We start from the raw sequence: 16,679 nt of genomic DNA, 5'->3' as shown, positions 1-16,679 counted from the left end.
AGAATCACTGTTCAATGGCTGTGGTGGGGCACTAGACTGGCTATTCATAAAAGTGCCTGAAAAATACAGTTAAGGAGTATGGACAGTGCACACAACTCGACGTCGATGGTGAAGAGTGACTGCCTTGGATAGAGAGGTTTCCTTTCTTTACTAATGTGTGTAGTAGGGGCAGGGTTAGTGATGTCAGTCTGAGAGTAATAGATAAAACGTTTCAGCGCGTTGGTTTGATCTTCTGAATAGGCTATGGAGGAGAGCGAGACTGGCGGTTCATCAGCGCAGAAAATATATCCACAATTTCAAATGGGCATACAAGAGGACTTTACGCGCGCTTGAAGGTGATTTAATGAACATTTTTTTATTTGGAGTCTCTCTCAACAGGACCAGCAGAGCATTTCGTCTGATTCCCATTGATTTGCTCTTGCTTCTTGTCTCATACCTTGCTGTTACTTTTTTAACCAAATGCAGGGAAAGGAAATAGCAAATAAATAACAATAGACAATAGTTGATGGTTAGGTTACTTATATTTCTGCCATTGTGTAGCCTATGACTGCATTTAAGGTTTATCTTTCAATAAAGCTTACCTTTACTTTATGTGACTTCATAGTATAGTCCTTGAATGAGAAATATTGGCTTAAAAACTAAAAACCTCAGCCAGCTTGTTCATTGTTTTGGTCACCCCTGCATCCTTCTCACAGGGTGAATGTTAAGTTAACAACAACGGGCACTATCGAAAATAGCGCACAAGGAGGAGATTGGTGGCAAGACCTGAAGGCAAGACATGAACTAACCTTTATTTTGCGCGGAATGGATGAAAACACTGAAATCATCACGTGAATGATCCTATATTTAAAATAATAAAAAGAGAAATCCAACCAGGGACAATAGTCTTCCAACTGAATTCTATGGACAAGCAGATCGACTGAAAGTAACCATATTGCACAATTTCATTCCAAATTCCAAATTGATGCTGCAAAATACAGTAGCCCGATGACAATACTTTCATCCTATTCAAACAGGCAGTATTGTGGTAGGTTGCTCTGACCGTCACTTTCCCTAAAAAAGTGGCCAGTTCACAGTGCAGCAGGTTTTAAAGGCGAGTTGATGTGATGCGTGCAGTGGAGGCTAGATGAGAGGCAAGTTGTAGTTTTGTTTAGACCGGCGAAATAGCCTGAAGCTTTTACAAACTAAATATACATTGAACCTCCATATGCAACAGCCTGAAGATTTTGCACTCAGTCAATGAAACATACTGCTACAGTTCTCTATTTGAGTGCACTGACAGGCTTCTATTTAGCTACTTTTTGAAGTCTGGAAGGAAAACTGCCATCTTGATGAAAGTATGCATGACGCACCTGCCTTGTAAACACATGTGAATTAAATTGATGAATGCATAACTGGCATTGACTGCATTGCACTAAATAGACCAGTCCAAACAAAAATAGGCAATTGCTTTTGCAAAAAATAGGATACCTGTTAAAAAAATGGAATCCTTGGATTTATTATAATACTATTAGTTGAGAAATACACAGTTACCCACTTATCACTAGTTTATGTAATGGGGAATAGGGGGTTTAATCACATCTGATCGTGCTGCTGTATTCAACTTTATATTGAAGAAGGCAGGGTTCCAGAACTGAAAACATTCCAAAACAACAATTCCAAATCTAAACTCCAAAATGTTGCTTGTTAGACTACTGGCTGTTGGCCTCATAATGATCAACACATGGCTGCTAAACTCTGCTCAATCAGATCATATCCGAAGATACAAACGCGCAATGGCTCAGAGAGCTGACAGTGAACTGGCTCACTTAGCAAGTGAACAGTGCAGGTCCACCAGACAACTGAGACAAGCAGCATACTCAGCATCAGTTCCACATCTCCCTCCAGTGGCTCACCCAAGGAGATACACCACAAGGCAAAGTGGTCTCTATCATATAACTCATCTTGAGGAGTCCTCCTGTTCAGGTGGGTGCAATTCTGATGCTAATTCTAACCCAGGACTGGATAGTGCCTCTCATTGGGGCAAAGGTGAGAAGAAGGTTAGTCGGGGAAACTCAGAGGCAGTGATACCCAAAGACAAGGAGGAGAGACATGTTAAGATTCTAGGGATGGTCAGTTCTCCTCACCCCAACTTCAACAGAAAGCCTCCCAGTCAGGCTGATGTGACAGCGGACTCAAGTAGTGACAATGACAAACCAGAGGTTGATGGTGGGCGCTCTGAGGGCCCACACAAGCAGCTGCTGCTCAAGAAGCAGCAGAGAGTTCTGACTGGAAGGGTCCGCCGTACCCTTACAGTCTCAGATGGTGAAGACAGTTGGGCAGCTTTCCCTGAGAGTGACTATTCTGCTGAGATTGAGGACTACCCTGTGGAGCAGGTGGGACCACCTAGCCGCGCCAGCATGTTGTGGGGTGCCCAGATTCCAGACGTCCCCCCTAAGTGGATGTCTGCTTTGTACTTTAGTGGACAGAAGGAACAACTGAGGGTCAATCCAGCAGCTGGCATTGAGCTTCCTCGGGCTAAGTTCAGTGTTGAACTGTGGGTCAACCCAGAGGGTGGGCAGACTAACCCAGCCATCATAGCAGGTGAGTGAAATTCCAAAACCTCTCTCTCCCTATCATTGTTTAAGTGTTAAAAGTGTTAAAAATATCAAATTCAGTATATAGACCACAAATGGCATGGTTGGGAAAATGAGAGAAATTGGGAAATCAGCCATTATGAGATGCAAATGGGTTATGGGGGGGAATGTTACAGACACAAATGGCCACCACCTGCAACTTGTTGTTTTGACGTCAATTCTTGAGAGATGTAATGCTCTCAATGCTCTCGGCTACCGAGCAAATAGATTCATAGCCACGTGATGATAACTTCAATGAATAAATGTAAAGTTGTCCCAATCATTTGATCTATATAAAAACTAAATTCCTAGGTATTTTTGACAAGCATTGAAGTTTTATCAATTCCTCTGCTGACTGTAGGTGGGATAAATCAAAGATGTTTAGTCTTGGTGTTCACGGAAAGTGACAAACTTCAAATAGTGGGAGTAAACTGAAGTGCAAGGTTATGTGGTGGTGTATAGTACTTAAGTAAAAATGATTTAAAGTACTACTTAAGTCGTTTTTTTGTGTATATATAATTAACATTTATACTTTTGACAACTTTAACTTTTCCTCCACTACATTCCTAAAGCAAATAATGTACTTTTTACTCCATACATTTCCCCTGACACCCAAAAGTACTCATTACATTTCCAATTCATTCACTTATCAAGAGAACATCCCTGATCATCCCTACTGCCTCTGATCAGGTTGTCTCACTTAATACAAATGCTTAGTTTGTAAATCATGTCTGAATGCTGGAGTGTGCCCCTAGCTAGTGGTATATTAAAACAACAAGAAAATTGTGCCATTTGGTTTGCTTAATAAAAGGAATTTGACATCATTCATACTTTTACTTTTGATACTTAAGTATATTTAAAACCAAATACTGTTATACTTTTACTGAAGCAGTGTTTTACTGAGTGACATTTACTTGATTCATTTTCTATTAAGGTATTTTTACTTTTACTTTTACTCAAATCAAATTTTATTAGTCACATGCGCCGAATACAACAGTTTCAACAAAAGATGGATAAGAATAATAGACAGGTATAAGAATAATAGACAGTAACAGGTCATTAAAGAGCAGAAGTAAAATAACAATAGTGAAACTATATACAGTGGGGTACCGATGCAGAGTCAATGTGCGGGGGCCCCAGGTTAGTTGAGGTAGTATGACAACAGAGAGTAGCAGTGGTGTAAAGAGTGGGGGGGCACTGCAAATAGTCTGGGTAGCCATTTGACTAGATGTTCAGGAGTCTTGGCTTGGGGGTAGAAGCTGTTTAGAAGCCTCTTGGACCTAGACTTGGCGCTCCGGTACCGTTTGCCGTGCGGTAGCAGAGAGAACAGTCTATGACTAGGGTGGCTGGAGTCTCTGACAATTTTTAGGGCTTTCCTCTGATACCGCCTGGTATAGAGGTCCTGGATGGCAGGAACCTTGGCCCCAGTGATGTACTGGGGTGTACACACTACCCTCTGTATTGCCTTGCAGTTGGAAGCCGAACAGTTGCCATACCAGGCAGTGATGCAAACAGTCAGGATGCTCTCGATGGTGTAGCTGTAGAACCTTTTGAGGATCTCAGGACCCATGCCAAATCTTTTTAGTCTCCTGAAGGGGAATAGGTTTTGTCGTTGTCATGTTCTGACCTTAGTTCCTTTATTACGTCTTTGTGTTAGTTTGGTCAGCGCGTGAGTTGGGGTGGGTAGTCTATGTTCTTTTTTCTATGTGGTTATATTTATATGTGTTTGGCCTGTTATGGTTCTCAATCAGAGGCAGGTGTCGTTCGTTGTCTCTGATTGAGAATCATACTTAGGTTGCCTGTTTTCCCCATTTTGGTTGTGGGTGTTTGCTTTCTGTTTTTGTGTCTGCACCAGACAGAACTGTTTTGGTTGTTCTCTGTGTTTTGTTAATCAGTGTTCAGTTCCATTATTAAAAGTATGAACACGTACCACGCTGCACCTTGGTCCTTACCTTCTTCCACATACGACAGCCGTTACAGTCGTGCCCTCTTCAAGACTGTCTTGGTGTGCTTGGACCATAGTAGTTTGTTGGTGATGTAGACACCAGGAAACTTGAAGCTCTCAAACTGCTACATTACAGTTGTTACCTACCCTTACCACCTGGGGGCTGCCCGTCAGGAAATCCAGGATCCAGTTGCAGAGGGAGGTGTTTAGTCCCAGGGTCCTTAGCTTATTGATGAGCTTTGAGGGCACTATGGTGTTGAACGCTGAGCTGTAGTCAATGAATAGCATTCTCACATAGGTGTTGCTTTTGTCCAGGTGGGAAAGGGCAGTGTGGAGTGCAATAGAGATTGCATCATCTGTGGATCAGTTGGGGAGGTATGCAAATTGGAGTGGGTCTTGGGTTTCTGGGATGATGGTGTTGATGTGAGCAATGACCAGCCTTTCAAAGCACTTCATGGCTACAGACGTGAGTGCTACGGGTCGGCAGTCATTTAGGCAGGTTACCTTAGTGTTTTTGGGCACATGGACTATGGTGGTCTGCTTAAAACATGTTGGTATTACAGACTCGGACAGGGAGAGGTTGACAATGTCAGTGAAGACACTTGCCAGTTGGTCAGTGCATGCTCACAGTACACGTCCTGGTAATCCGTCTGGCCCTGCGGCCTTGTGAATGTTGACCTGTTTAAAGGTCTTACTACGGAGAGCGTTATCACACAGTCTTCTGGAACAGCTGGTGCTCTCATGCATGATTCAGTGTTATTTCCCTCGAAGCGAGCATAGAATAAGTTTAGCTCGTCGGCTCTTGTCACTGGGCAGCTCTCGGCTGTGCCTCCCTTTGTAGTCTGTAATCGTTTGCAAGCCCTGCCACATCTGACAAGCGTCAGAGCCGGTGTAGTACGATTCTTATTCCTGTATTGATGCTTTGCCTATTTTATGGTTCTTCTGAGGGAATAGCGGGATTTCTTATAAGCTCCCGCTCCTTGAAAGCGACAGCTCTAGCCTTTAGCTCAGTGCGGATGTTGCCTGTAATCCATGGCTTCTGGTTGGGGTATGTACTGTACGGTCACTGTGGGGATGACGTCATCGATGCACTTATTGATGAAGCCAATAACTAATGTGGTGTACTCCTCAATGCCATCGGAGGAATCCCAGAACATATTCCAGTCTGTGCTAGCAAAACAGTCCTGTTGCTTAGCATCTGCTTCCTCTGACCACTTTGTTATTGATCTAGTCACTGGTGCTTCCTGCTTTAATTTTTGTTTGTAAGCAGGAATCAGGAGGATAGAATTATGGTCAGATTTGCCAAATGGAGGGCGAGGGAGAGCTTTGTATGCGTCTCTGTGTGTGGAGTATAGGTGGTCCAGAGTTCTTTTTCCTCTGGTTGCACATTCAGCCAGCCTGCTGATAGAAATTTGTTAAAATGGATTTAAGTTTCCCTGCATTAAAGTCCCCTGCTATTAGGAGCGCCGCCTCTGGGTGAGCGTTTTCTTGTTTTCTTATAGCAGAATACAGCTCATTCAGTGCTGTCTTAGTGCCAGCCTCTGACTGTGGTGGTATGTAAACAGCTACAAAGAATACAGATGAAAACTCTCTCGGTAGGTAGTGTTGTCTACAGCTTATCATAAGATACTCTACCTCAGGTGAGCAATAGCTCGAGACTTCCTTAGATATCGTGCACCAACTGTTGTTTACAAAAATACACAGACCGCCACCCCTTGTCTTACCAGACGCCACTGTTCTCAAGTATGACAATTGGGTACTTTTCCCACCACTGTATAGATCAAATTGTTATTGATAGTGTAGCCCTAGTCTCCTCGTATCCTGCAGGCAATATACCGACTCTAGTCTATTGCTGCATTCATAACCAAGTGGGAAGGTCGTAATTACCAGTTGTGAAGTCATAAATACCATTTGGATGCATTCATGTGCTAATGGTCCACAAGCTGCGTCAACCATAAACTAAAAGTACAGCTATCATGCTTGTAAACCAATTATATTGTTCAAAAGCCATATTAATAGATTGCCTTTTATAAATTATGTTTTTTTTATTACACTTAACAGCTGAAAATGCATTTGGTAGAAGTCGGATCACAGGTTTTCCCAGGGTTTCCCACTTTGAAATTACGAGTTGGAGGGGCATTCAAGTGGATTGTTCCCAGTCATATGTGGTTAATACCACCATCCCACTTGGTTATGAATGCAGCATAACAGCAGGATAAGGCTAAGGTTTGAAGGAAATATGATATAGGCAATATGAATTCATTAGTTCATGTAAATGAATATAGAAAATCAATAAAGAAATCACAATTCTATTTTGATTGAAATAACAGAAGTTGGATGTCAGAAATGGGATGCCATTTATTGAATGATGTAGAAAATAGCCAGGAGCAATGATTGAACCAGGACCTTACACATGTAAAACTAACATGCCGGTGAAGGGGGTTAGGCAACCACAAAGTCCACAAGAGGTACAATGCCTGTAGGTTTTCATCCTTTTCTTTTATTAAGGACTGTAGGAAGCAGGTGGTTAGATTCTCTGACCAATGACATCAATTGCTCAATTAAGGCAAATTTCCAATTGAGCCAGCAGCATATGAGGCGTTTGCCGTGAATGCGGTCTCTGCGAATGCGTGAACATTGCCTTTAAAAGTTGCATAGCCGACAAAGCACGATCGGATTGAATCCCGGCCTAAGAATCATAAAGAATAGAACAGCCCTTACCAACCCATCTATGCCATTGCAATTCTGAAAATATCCACACTTAGCCACAACAGGTGTGACTATAGTTGTGTTTAGTCGGGCTGGAGATAGCTAAGTACTGTAGCTACACATCTTTTTTTTGGTTTTCCTCTTTACATGTCACTTATATTAATCATGGTCTACAAGCTTTAAGCTTTGGCCTAAATCTTTAGTGAACCCTATTTGACAATTAGTGTATTCCGCATTTATATACTCACATTTGTTTTTCTATTACAATTTCTATAAAAATGTATCATATTTACCAGATAAGCACGACAGACTAGTTTTATTCTGTACTATTATAAATCCGTCCCTCTATTGTTGCCAGATTATAGTATCAAGACTTTTACTTGGCAGAGATGCTGTGTTCTAACCACTACTTTGAGTGAATTAAATTTTAACCATGAAATTGGCCCATCCTCCTAAGGGATATTTTGTTACAATTACCCAGATTTGTTTTCAATGTCCAAAAACATTTCTGAGTTTTTGTGTGTACAGTGTGTATGGAATGAGGGTGAAGGGGTTCCCTGACCTTTAGCTGTCCCAGCATAGAACATCTGGAAGCCAGATGTGATTTTCTCTTTCTGAGAAACAGCTGGGAATCAGAGCCTTCGTTTAGGGAAATACCTTCAACCCCACAACTCTCTGGGTAGTCTGGCTTTAATTAAATTGAAAGAGGATGCTCAATGTTTGTCTTTTTGCAAAATAATATTTGTATTCCTTTTGTGCAGGGGTTTTTGACAACTGCTCCCACTCCTTAAGTGAGAAAGGATGGTCCATAGGTATTCGCACAGTAAAGCCCGGTGGAAGAAAAGATGCCAGATTCTTTTTTACACTCCGTACAGACCGAGCTCCCAAAGCTACGACTATCTATGGGCATCAGCGCTACCACCCTAACTCCTGGACTCACCTAATGGCCAGCTACAATGGCCACAGGATGACGCTCTACATAGATGGTGCCAAGGTTGGGGAGAGCAGTTTGCAGTCTGGTAACCTCTACAGCCCGTTCATGGAGACCTGTCGAACACTTCTTCTAGGTGGGGACCAGTCAGACCTTGGGCACAACTTCCGAGGGCACATCGGAGGCATTGTGTTATGGGTGCTCCCCCGCACTCACGAGGACCTCCTTAAAGGGCCTTCTCGGATTGATAAGAGGGAACCAAACCTCGCTCTCTGGGCGGACTTCTCCGAGATAGAGCAACAGTGGAGTCCTCATAAGGAGGGCTACCACCCATCCATAGTCATCATCCCTATCCCTGAGCAGGAGCATGTGTCCCCCTTTCTGCCCCCTCCCTGTGGATTAACAACCTGTGACAACACAGACATCATCCTAGGCTACAATAACCACTGGCAGCTGCGTACAGAGAAAAGGATCCGCTACCGCATTGTCAACATCTGTAACGATGACGGAAGTCGTCCCACTGTCTCTCAGGCCCAGATCCAGATGCAGCACCAGGCACTTGTCGAAGCCTTCCAGTCCTACAACATCAGCTTGGAGCTGAGCACGCATACTGTCCAGAACACATCTGTACGCCAGCGCTTCATCCTCAGCAACTGCCGGATCAGTAAGATTGGTAACAGACACTGTGACGCGGAGTGTGACCACCCACTGACGGGCCACGATGGTGGGGACTGTCTGCGTCTGGGGCCCTGCTACAACTGGAAGAGGAGGGACGGGGTCTGCAACACAGAGTGCAACAGCATCCACTACGACTACGATGATGGAGACTGTTGTGATCCTGAGGTCACGGATGTCCTGAAGACATGCTTCGATCCAGAGTCCCCAGATAGGTGAGACATTTTTTTTCAATTAGTTTTTGTCAGGGATCCTTAATCCTGCTCCAAGAGAGCCACAGCAGTACTGCAGGTGTTTGTCCCAACAGAAACACAGATTCCTCTAATCAAGGTGTTGAAGATCAGTTGAATGGTTAAAAATGTATATACAGTTGCCGCTTTGGGAAATTGTCTCAATTGTCTGAATGTATGAATTAGTCACAAACAATACCTTTATGCATATTGTGGTCCAAAGTCATCTTCTATCTAATTTCCAATTAAATTAATGGGTTTATATTGGTGTTCTTTACTAGTTCTGACAAATAAAAAAGTGCTGGGTCTGTCATCCTTAGCCTCCCTTAGCTACTGCAACCAGAAAAGTGGTGCTGCCTGCCCCTGGATTTATTGGACTTTGTGGATGTTGTGAGTTTAATGATAATGACAGTAATGATATTGAGGCTCTATGTAGGCTTTGGGAGCTTAACGCCTAATTAGGCGTTAAGCTTGATTTACTAAAGAGGCCTTAAGTGTCTGTCTTTGGGGTACTTTGTTTTGTTAGGGTATGTGTATTAGACAACATGTGAAGCACACACATTGATACTCTGGAACAGTTTCTGAAAGCATGTGAAACTGTGAATTGAGAGAGAAGCCAAAGTATACACTTGTTATTGCTAAACAACGAAACCAGAAGTCTCTTCCGCTGTGTTCTATTATTTTTGACAGACAGGCTTATCTGGGTTTCAAACAAAATGCATGATGTCTTGCCATAATGTCGTTCTTCGTTAGTTGTGCACAGCATGTAGGTAGAAATTCTTAACCTGAGATTGTTGTCTGATACAAATCAATCGACCATCTAATATACAGTATACTGTGCATGTTTGAGTTTACGATGCATTGCATAGGATTATAGACTGCTTAAAATGTGTTACAATTTCTTGAAGAATACAATTTCCTGTAGATTATATAGTCTACCATCATGGTTTTTTGTAATATAAACTTAAAAGTTATTTTCAGGATCAAAATGTACTGGTGATACGTTCCCAAAATTATAGCTGGTGATTATGGTCATGTAAATGCTATTGAAAAGATAATTAAACATTTTAATTTGAAGCAATATTGCAATGAGTTTGGGGTACCTGTCCAACAGAACCAGTGACTTTCTCTTCACTAGTCGGCATACTGTATTAGTAGTTTCCTTTTTGGTAGTGTGTCTTTTAGGTAGGGAGTGTTCAGACAGAGTTCCTAAACTGTTCATAATTAATTCCCTCAGATTGGGCACTAACAATACATTTGGAGTACAATCAGTCAATGTGTTGTTTTGCACAGAGAGGGAGGGCTGGTATTTGTACTTTACAGAGCAACAACATCAGCTAAAAAGCCAGGCCTGAGATGGATATAAAAGTAAGTGTCAGGAAGGCATGAGCGTAGAACTGACTTCTGATTTATAGCTTGCAATGATGTAATCTCTCTCAGTTACTTGCCAAAGTTTTTCCTACCTCTGACCATTCACTTAAACTGTATGAATTGCGAATCCACCATAGATGCAAATGCTTAATAAGACACGGCTTTCTGGAATATCTGCAGTGTAGCCTAGGTCTTTAAAAGGTCCTGACCTGAGCTGGTTGGAAGAGTGCAATCCCTGGACTGCAATCCAGAGTTTTAGGAGAATTAGTGCAGGGATGACATTTTGATGGCATTTGTAGAGAGTACAATTTTATGTTTGGGTCTGGGATTTTTGTATTTTTCTGTCTGAGTTATTGTCCAGGTATCTGCAGCTGGGCAATAGAACTCAATCCCTAGCCAATTGCTGTCACTACACAAATTTGTTGTTCAAGCAGACAGAGAGACAGCCATGAGGAATGGCCAGGTACATGAAGATTTTGGCCACACATGACAGAGAAAGGAAAAATGAGGAGGACATTTTAGCCATTAATGCTAGGATATTCCCCTGCCGCTGAGGGGATCCAGAACTGGTGGTTTGAATCCGTTTGCAAGGCAAACTAGGTGGTTCTCAAAAATCCCTTTTTCTCCAACAATGAAAGGACATTTGGAAAAAGTTACATGGCCTTTGAGTACAGTTCTATTTTAAACATAATTCTATCAAATTTGTGCAGATAATATTTTTTTAGAAAGTAGGCCTACTGTATTACGTAATGTAATAACCCCTTTGCAGGTGTATTTTTTGAAGGGCCAGTGTTGCAAGAAGTTTGGCTATGAATATTAGAGTTCTCAACTGACTGAATTGTGTCCATAGCTATATTGAATGGATTCTACCAACCAAAATATTGCTTCATAATGTAAATTCAAAATGAACAACCAATACTTTATTATTAAAAACGATCAATCCATTGTTTATATTTAATATTTTATATGTATTATGAAACTCATTTGACTTAATGCTGAATTGGAGCACTCAAGCAGATTGACACAGTGTTTGCTTGTTTAATGAAAACTGGATGTAAGGCAAACTACACTTGGTCAGATGTGTTCTGGAACACATCCAAGAAACAGTAGGTGGTTCAACTAATGGGCTAGACCCTTTGGCAGGTTTCAAAAGAGTATTAACACTCATACCTTTTCAAACGAATGGGCCAGTGATAGGTGGAAAGGCTTTCCAGCTATAAAAGCAAAAGAGAAAAATGACATGTGACATAATCTAGCATTTAAAAAAAGTTAACTTCACACATCAAAGCAGTTCTATGGCAATTTATCACAGTTGGGAGTGGGGGGAAGTGGAAGGTAGTGGTTTCATGTAGCTACCCGAACCAATTCAAACAATGTTGTTTTGGAAGTAGTAGAATTGGATGTAGAAGGAGAGAAGTGGAAATGAACTCCCAGATGAGCTACTTTCTCATCAGGAGCTCCTCTGACTAGACTACATGACTTGAATGTTACCAAACAAATTATTGTACTGTCTACTTTCTCCGTTGAGTACCACAACATACTGTAGGACTTTTTCATTACGATGTCATGGGATCCGATCTACAGTCATGTCCATAACTATTGGCACCCTTGATAAAGATGACCAAAAAAACACGATAAAATAAATACAAATACTGAGCTATTTTGTATGCTCAAAGACATTTAATATATTTAGTTAAAAAATGTATCAAACAAATCTAAAAAACATTGGTAGCCCTATACTTCAGCACACTCCACATGCGAGGATAACGACACTGAGTCTTTTTCTAAAAACAATTAGGATATTTGAGAACACATTGGGAGGGATCTTAGACTATTCCTTCATGCAGAATCTTTCCAGATCCTTGATATCCTTTCTCTGCAGTTAAGGACTGCCAAGTTTCAGCCTCCTGTCAGAGACAACCAGGTTTTTGGCTAAAATGTCCTGTTATTTTCCTGGTCAAGTTCATGATTCCGTTGACTTTAACAAGGGCCATAGGACCAGGCCATAGGATCTTTGATAATAAGGGACTATTTTGCTTCCAGTGGTCCTGGGGCCCTTGTTAAGGTCAACGGCATCATAAACATTTTAGCCAAAAACCGTGTTGCTTCTGCCAGGAGGCTGAAACTTGGCCGCAAATGGGTCTTTCAGCAATAAGATAACCTGAAGCACATCAAAATCTACAATGAAATTGTTAATTGGCCACAAAATCAGCATTTTGCAATGTCTATCTCAGTCTCCAGACTTGAACCACATTGAAAACCTGGGGTTAATATGGGTGCCAATAATCTTTACCCGTATCTTTTTAGATTTTTTAAAATTACTTGTTGAACAAAATATCTTTCTCCGAACAATTGTGTTAGTATAACATAATAATTTCCCCAAAAAATGTAGCATACTATATAGCTAATATTTGTTTTATTTATTTCATACAGTATTTTTTGCTAACCTTTATCATTGATGCCAATAATTATGGACCTGACTGTGTGTGTGTATCTGGGAGTTCATTGATTCTACACCTGTGTTGTCTGATATTTTCACAGGGTATTTGAAACTGTATACCGTTGCTATTTACTATAGGATTGTGTGAACAAACTGTCCAATTGCCCTAGACTAAAAGCAGGGAATGCAATATTTTTTTAATACTAATGACATATATTTCTTCTCTTTTCTGCAGAGCCTATATGAGTGTGAAGGAACTGAAAGAGTTGTTACACCTGAGCAGCACAGACACCTTAAATGTTTTCTTTGCCAACAACTCAGCCCGTGAAGAGTTAGCAGGGGCTGCAACCTGGCCATGGGCAAAGGAGGCCCTCAACCATCAGGGTGAGCTACTGCTACACCCCTTCCTTCTGTCTTCACCTGAATCAAACACAAAAGACATTGAGCTACAAAATGATATGCATGCTATAACATGCCAAACGGGATTACATTGACTTCTATTAGGTTAGAAAGTACACACAAAAGTTACACAAAGTAAAATGCAGAAGAAGAGAAGGTAGGTATTGTCTTCAGATTCTCTCTCTCCCCCTCTCCCTCACTCTCTCCATCCTTCACTCTCCTCATCTCTTGCCCTCCATTCTTTGATCTCAGTATTAGCTGTAACAAGATGAATTAGCCTTAATCCTGGGTAGAAATACTTGCAGCATGCATAGATTTCCTGGCAGATTGCCTCCGAATCATTAGGACTTTCCACTGTAAAGACAACCCCAACAACAACCAAACAAAAACAAGAAAAGCCAGGGTAATGCCCTGTTGCCATTCATCTCTTTCAGCCCATTTGACTGTTTTCATTGTTACTGTTTTCAATCGCTCGTTAAAGCTAAGAGTTTTCTCCTCACATCTAGTTATTTAATAAATCCCAACTTTACCTGAAGTGGAAAAGTATTACTCTAATTGGTTTGGACTGGTATTATTTTGTCTGTGTATTGCAAATGGAATTGTTCTACCCCAATAAGAAACACTGCGTTACAGTCAAGTTGCTTCTTGTAAATTATCCTTCAATATCTTATATCCTCTTCTGTGTATTCTCTTCCATCTACTGAAGAGCTGTAAATCACTCAGTAAGAGTACTTGGCCGGGGAGTGAAACCCCTTTAAAGTATTATTCTCCGTTCAATCAGGTTTGTTGTTTTGCTCCCTCTGGGTTGCGTCTTACCTCCTGGCACATTCATTATGGGTCCTGGGCATGGCGTTCGGTGCATTCCAGCACAGATGTCCTTTTCTTCTTCCTCAGGGTTGAACTGCATCAACAAGCCAGTCAGTGTTTTGGGCTGGGCTTTCTCTGATACAAGTATGTCCCTTATGGACCACCATCTTGCAGGTTTCCATCCCCTCTTTGAACCCCACAGCTCCCTGAAGTGAGGATATTTCACTCAAAGCCACATCTTTCAATATGATGACAGTAAGTGGTTGAATGATACAGGGAAAGATGCAGTGGTGCCACGACTGTAAGAGAGAAGAGAAACTTTATAGTGTCAATTGTGTAGTTACTTTTCCCAGTCTTATTTTGTAATTAACGGTTAAGCTTGTATATCAGACCTGATGATTTATGTCTGAGGACAAACCATGAGAACAGGCCTTACAGTCAGGAAGTCTAGGTCTGACAAGCAGGTCCTCTCCCAATTTACTCCCAATTGCACCAGAATATATTCTCCACCGAATTGAATGTTGAAGCAGAGCCCTGCATACATCTGTCATTGTTTACAGGCTAAATGTGCTATTAAAGTGAAGTTGTCTCAACGGGCCCAGCAGAGGTCCTCACAAATTGAATAGTGTGTCTAATTAGAAAACAAATAGCATTTTTATTCTATTCCAGTTCTTAAAGTTTATAACGGGCAATAACCTCTGCCTCCATACTCCATAAATTACATGATAAGAAATTGTGCAAATTATTTCCAGGTTGGCACTAATACTTGTTTCTTACATGATGAGTTTAAAACTGCTGAAGGTTTGCCTCGTCTTTAAGTGGTTATAAATGGCACATCGTTTAGGGTTTTTATGACATTAGTTGGTTCTAAATCCAAATGTTAACATGCTATTACTCAGAGGGCTTGTCAGACAAAATGTGTTTGACTGTTTGTCTGAGATGGCAAGCTTGACTAATTAGTCAATAAACACACCAAAAAAACATTGAAAGAAGTTGACATAGAGATTGTGTCTGATTCATCTTTGCCCCCCAAAAAACATGTCCCACTGTGATCATGGAGTAGATCTGGGATGGAAGTTATTTACAGGCTCTAGGAGTATTTGAGAAGCAACAAAGGCAGACTATTTCAGCAATCTCACCACCTGTTGAGTTCTGTTCGATAACTATATCATCCTATCCACAGGTGGAATGGTGATGAATCCATCCTACTTTGGCACCATCGGACACAATAACACAATGATCCATGAGATGGGCCATATCTTTGGACTGTACCATGTCTTCAAGGGGGTCAGTGAACGGGAGTCCTGTGATGACCCCTGTCAGGAGACCACTCCCTCCATGGAGACAGGAGACCTATGTGCAGACACGGCCCCTACACCCAAGTCTAAGGCCTGCCACGACCCTGGTCATGTCAATGACACCTGTGGGATAACGCTCTACCAGGACACACCATACAACAACTACATGAGTTACACAGGTAGGTCTACTGTAACCTCTCTGCAATGCAGTCAGCATCACCTAGGTTGTGTCCCAAATGGCACTCTTATTCCCTTCATAAAACCCTACTTCTGACCAGATCACTATGGGCCCTCGTCAAAAGTAGTGAACTGTATAGGGAATAGGGTGCCATTTGGGGCACATACCTAAAATTAGGCAGTGGTGCCATACTTCTACTGTAAGACCACAAATGTCTACAGCAGGGGTAGGCAACTAGCCACAGGATGATTTTTTGGGGGGAATAATTTGAATAATTTGTACACTGCAAGTTGACCACAGCTAAGCCCAAAAAATGTATTTGAAAATAACAATACTTTCATACCTTGATAACATTGAAGACGATCACATGTCAATTTTTTTAATTGTGGAAATACTTGGGAACAGATTTCCTAACAAACACATTTCTTGCTGAATTCCTGGTGATTTTACAGTATTTTATTTTTTAGCAAAACTTAAATCCCCCCTGGTCTACTGTGTATGTGATCTTAAATCCAAGTGTATTTCGTTTGGACTTTCGATTGCATAGTATGGCTAATTCATCCACGTCAAATGAGTGATAAAAATTCACTTGCTTCTTTAAGGAAAAATCCACCCAAAACAAATTCCTTTAATTTATAGTGTTAAATAATACTAATATGTGAGAACAATATTTCATTGTGGAAATCTGTTGCAGCTCAAGTCTACAAAATCCACAATGCAATAATCTCTCTATGGGCTGGCTGGCTAGCTACCTAGGTGGCTAGCTACAGTAGCAAACATAGCTACACACAATAATACCAAAGAAAATACCAGCATGTAAAGTAGCTACTTAGCTGTAAACCGCCTAAACATACTGCACTTTCAATTTAGGAGTCTACAATCTCACTACAATCTCAAACTTAACCTGCAGATAGATGTGGTTCACAGAGTGGAGTCTGACGTTCACAACGGCAGATATACTTTTGAGGAGATGGGAAATGTTGCCCAAATTTTTGCGATCTAAAAGTCGTATTGCTATTGACTTCCAGTGTAGTGAGAGTGACATTATCACAGTGCTACGTCATACTGGACGGATTTCTGC

At 41.4% G+C, this 16,679-nt stretch overlaps 1 protein-coding gene across 1 annotated transcript in view; it reads left to right on the top strand.

Moving 5' to 3' along the window:
* Positions 1-255: 255 nt before the first annotated feature.
* LOC112259607 (pappalysin-2) overlaps positions 256-16,679 on the top strand; it is an 89,851-nt gene continuing 73,427 nt past the window's right edge. Inside the window, exons 1-4 of the mRNA XM_042328773.1 lie at positions 256-2,583; positions 8,031-9,090; positions 13,152-13,300; positions 15,306-15,599. Coding sequence (XP_042184707.1) covers positions 1,677-2,583; positions 8,031-9,090; positions 13,152-13,300; positions 15,306-15,599 — 2,410 coding nt within the window. The 5' untranslated portion in view covers positions 256-1,676. The remainder of the gene's footprint in view (positions 2,584-8,030; positions 9,091-13,151; positions 13,301-15,305; positions 15,600-16,679) is intronic.

The sequence above is a fragment of the Oncorhynchus tshawytscha genome, linkage group LG10, assembly GCF_018296145.1.
Source record: "Oncorhynchus tshawytscha isolate Ot180627B linkage group LG10, Otsh_v2.0, whole genome shotgun sequence".
NCBI lineage: Eukaryota > Metazoa > Chordata > Actinopteri > Salmoniformes > Salmonidae > Oncorhynchus > Oncorhynchus tshawytscha.
The sequence above is the reverse complement of the archived record's forward strand: the minus strand, read 5'-3'. Positions and strand labels throughout refer to the sequence as shown.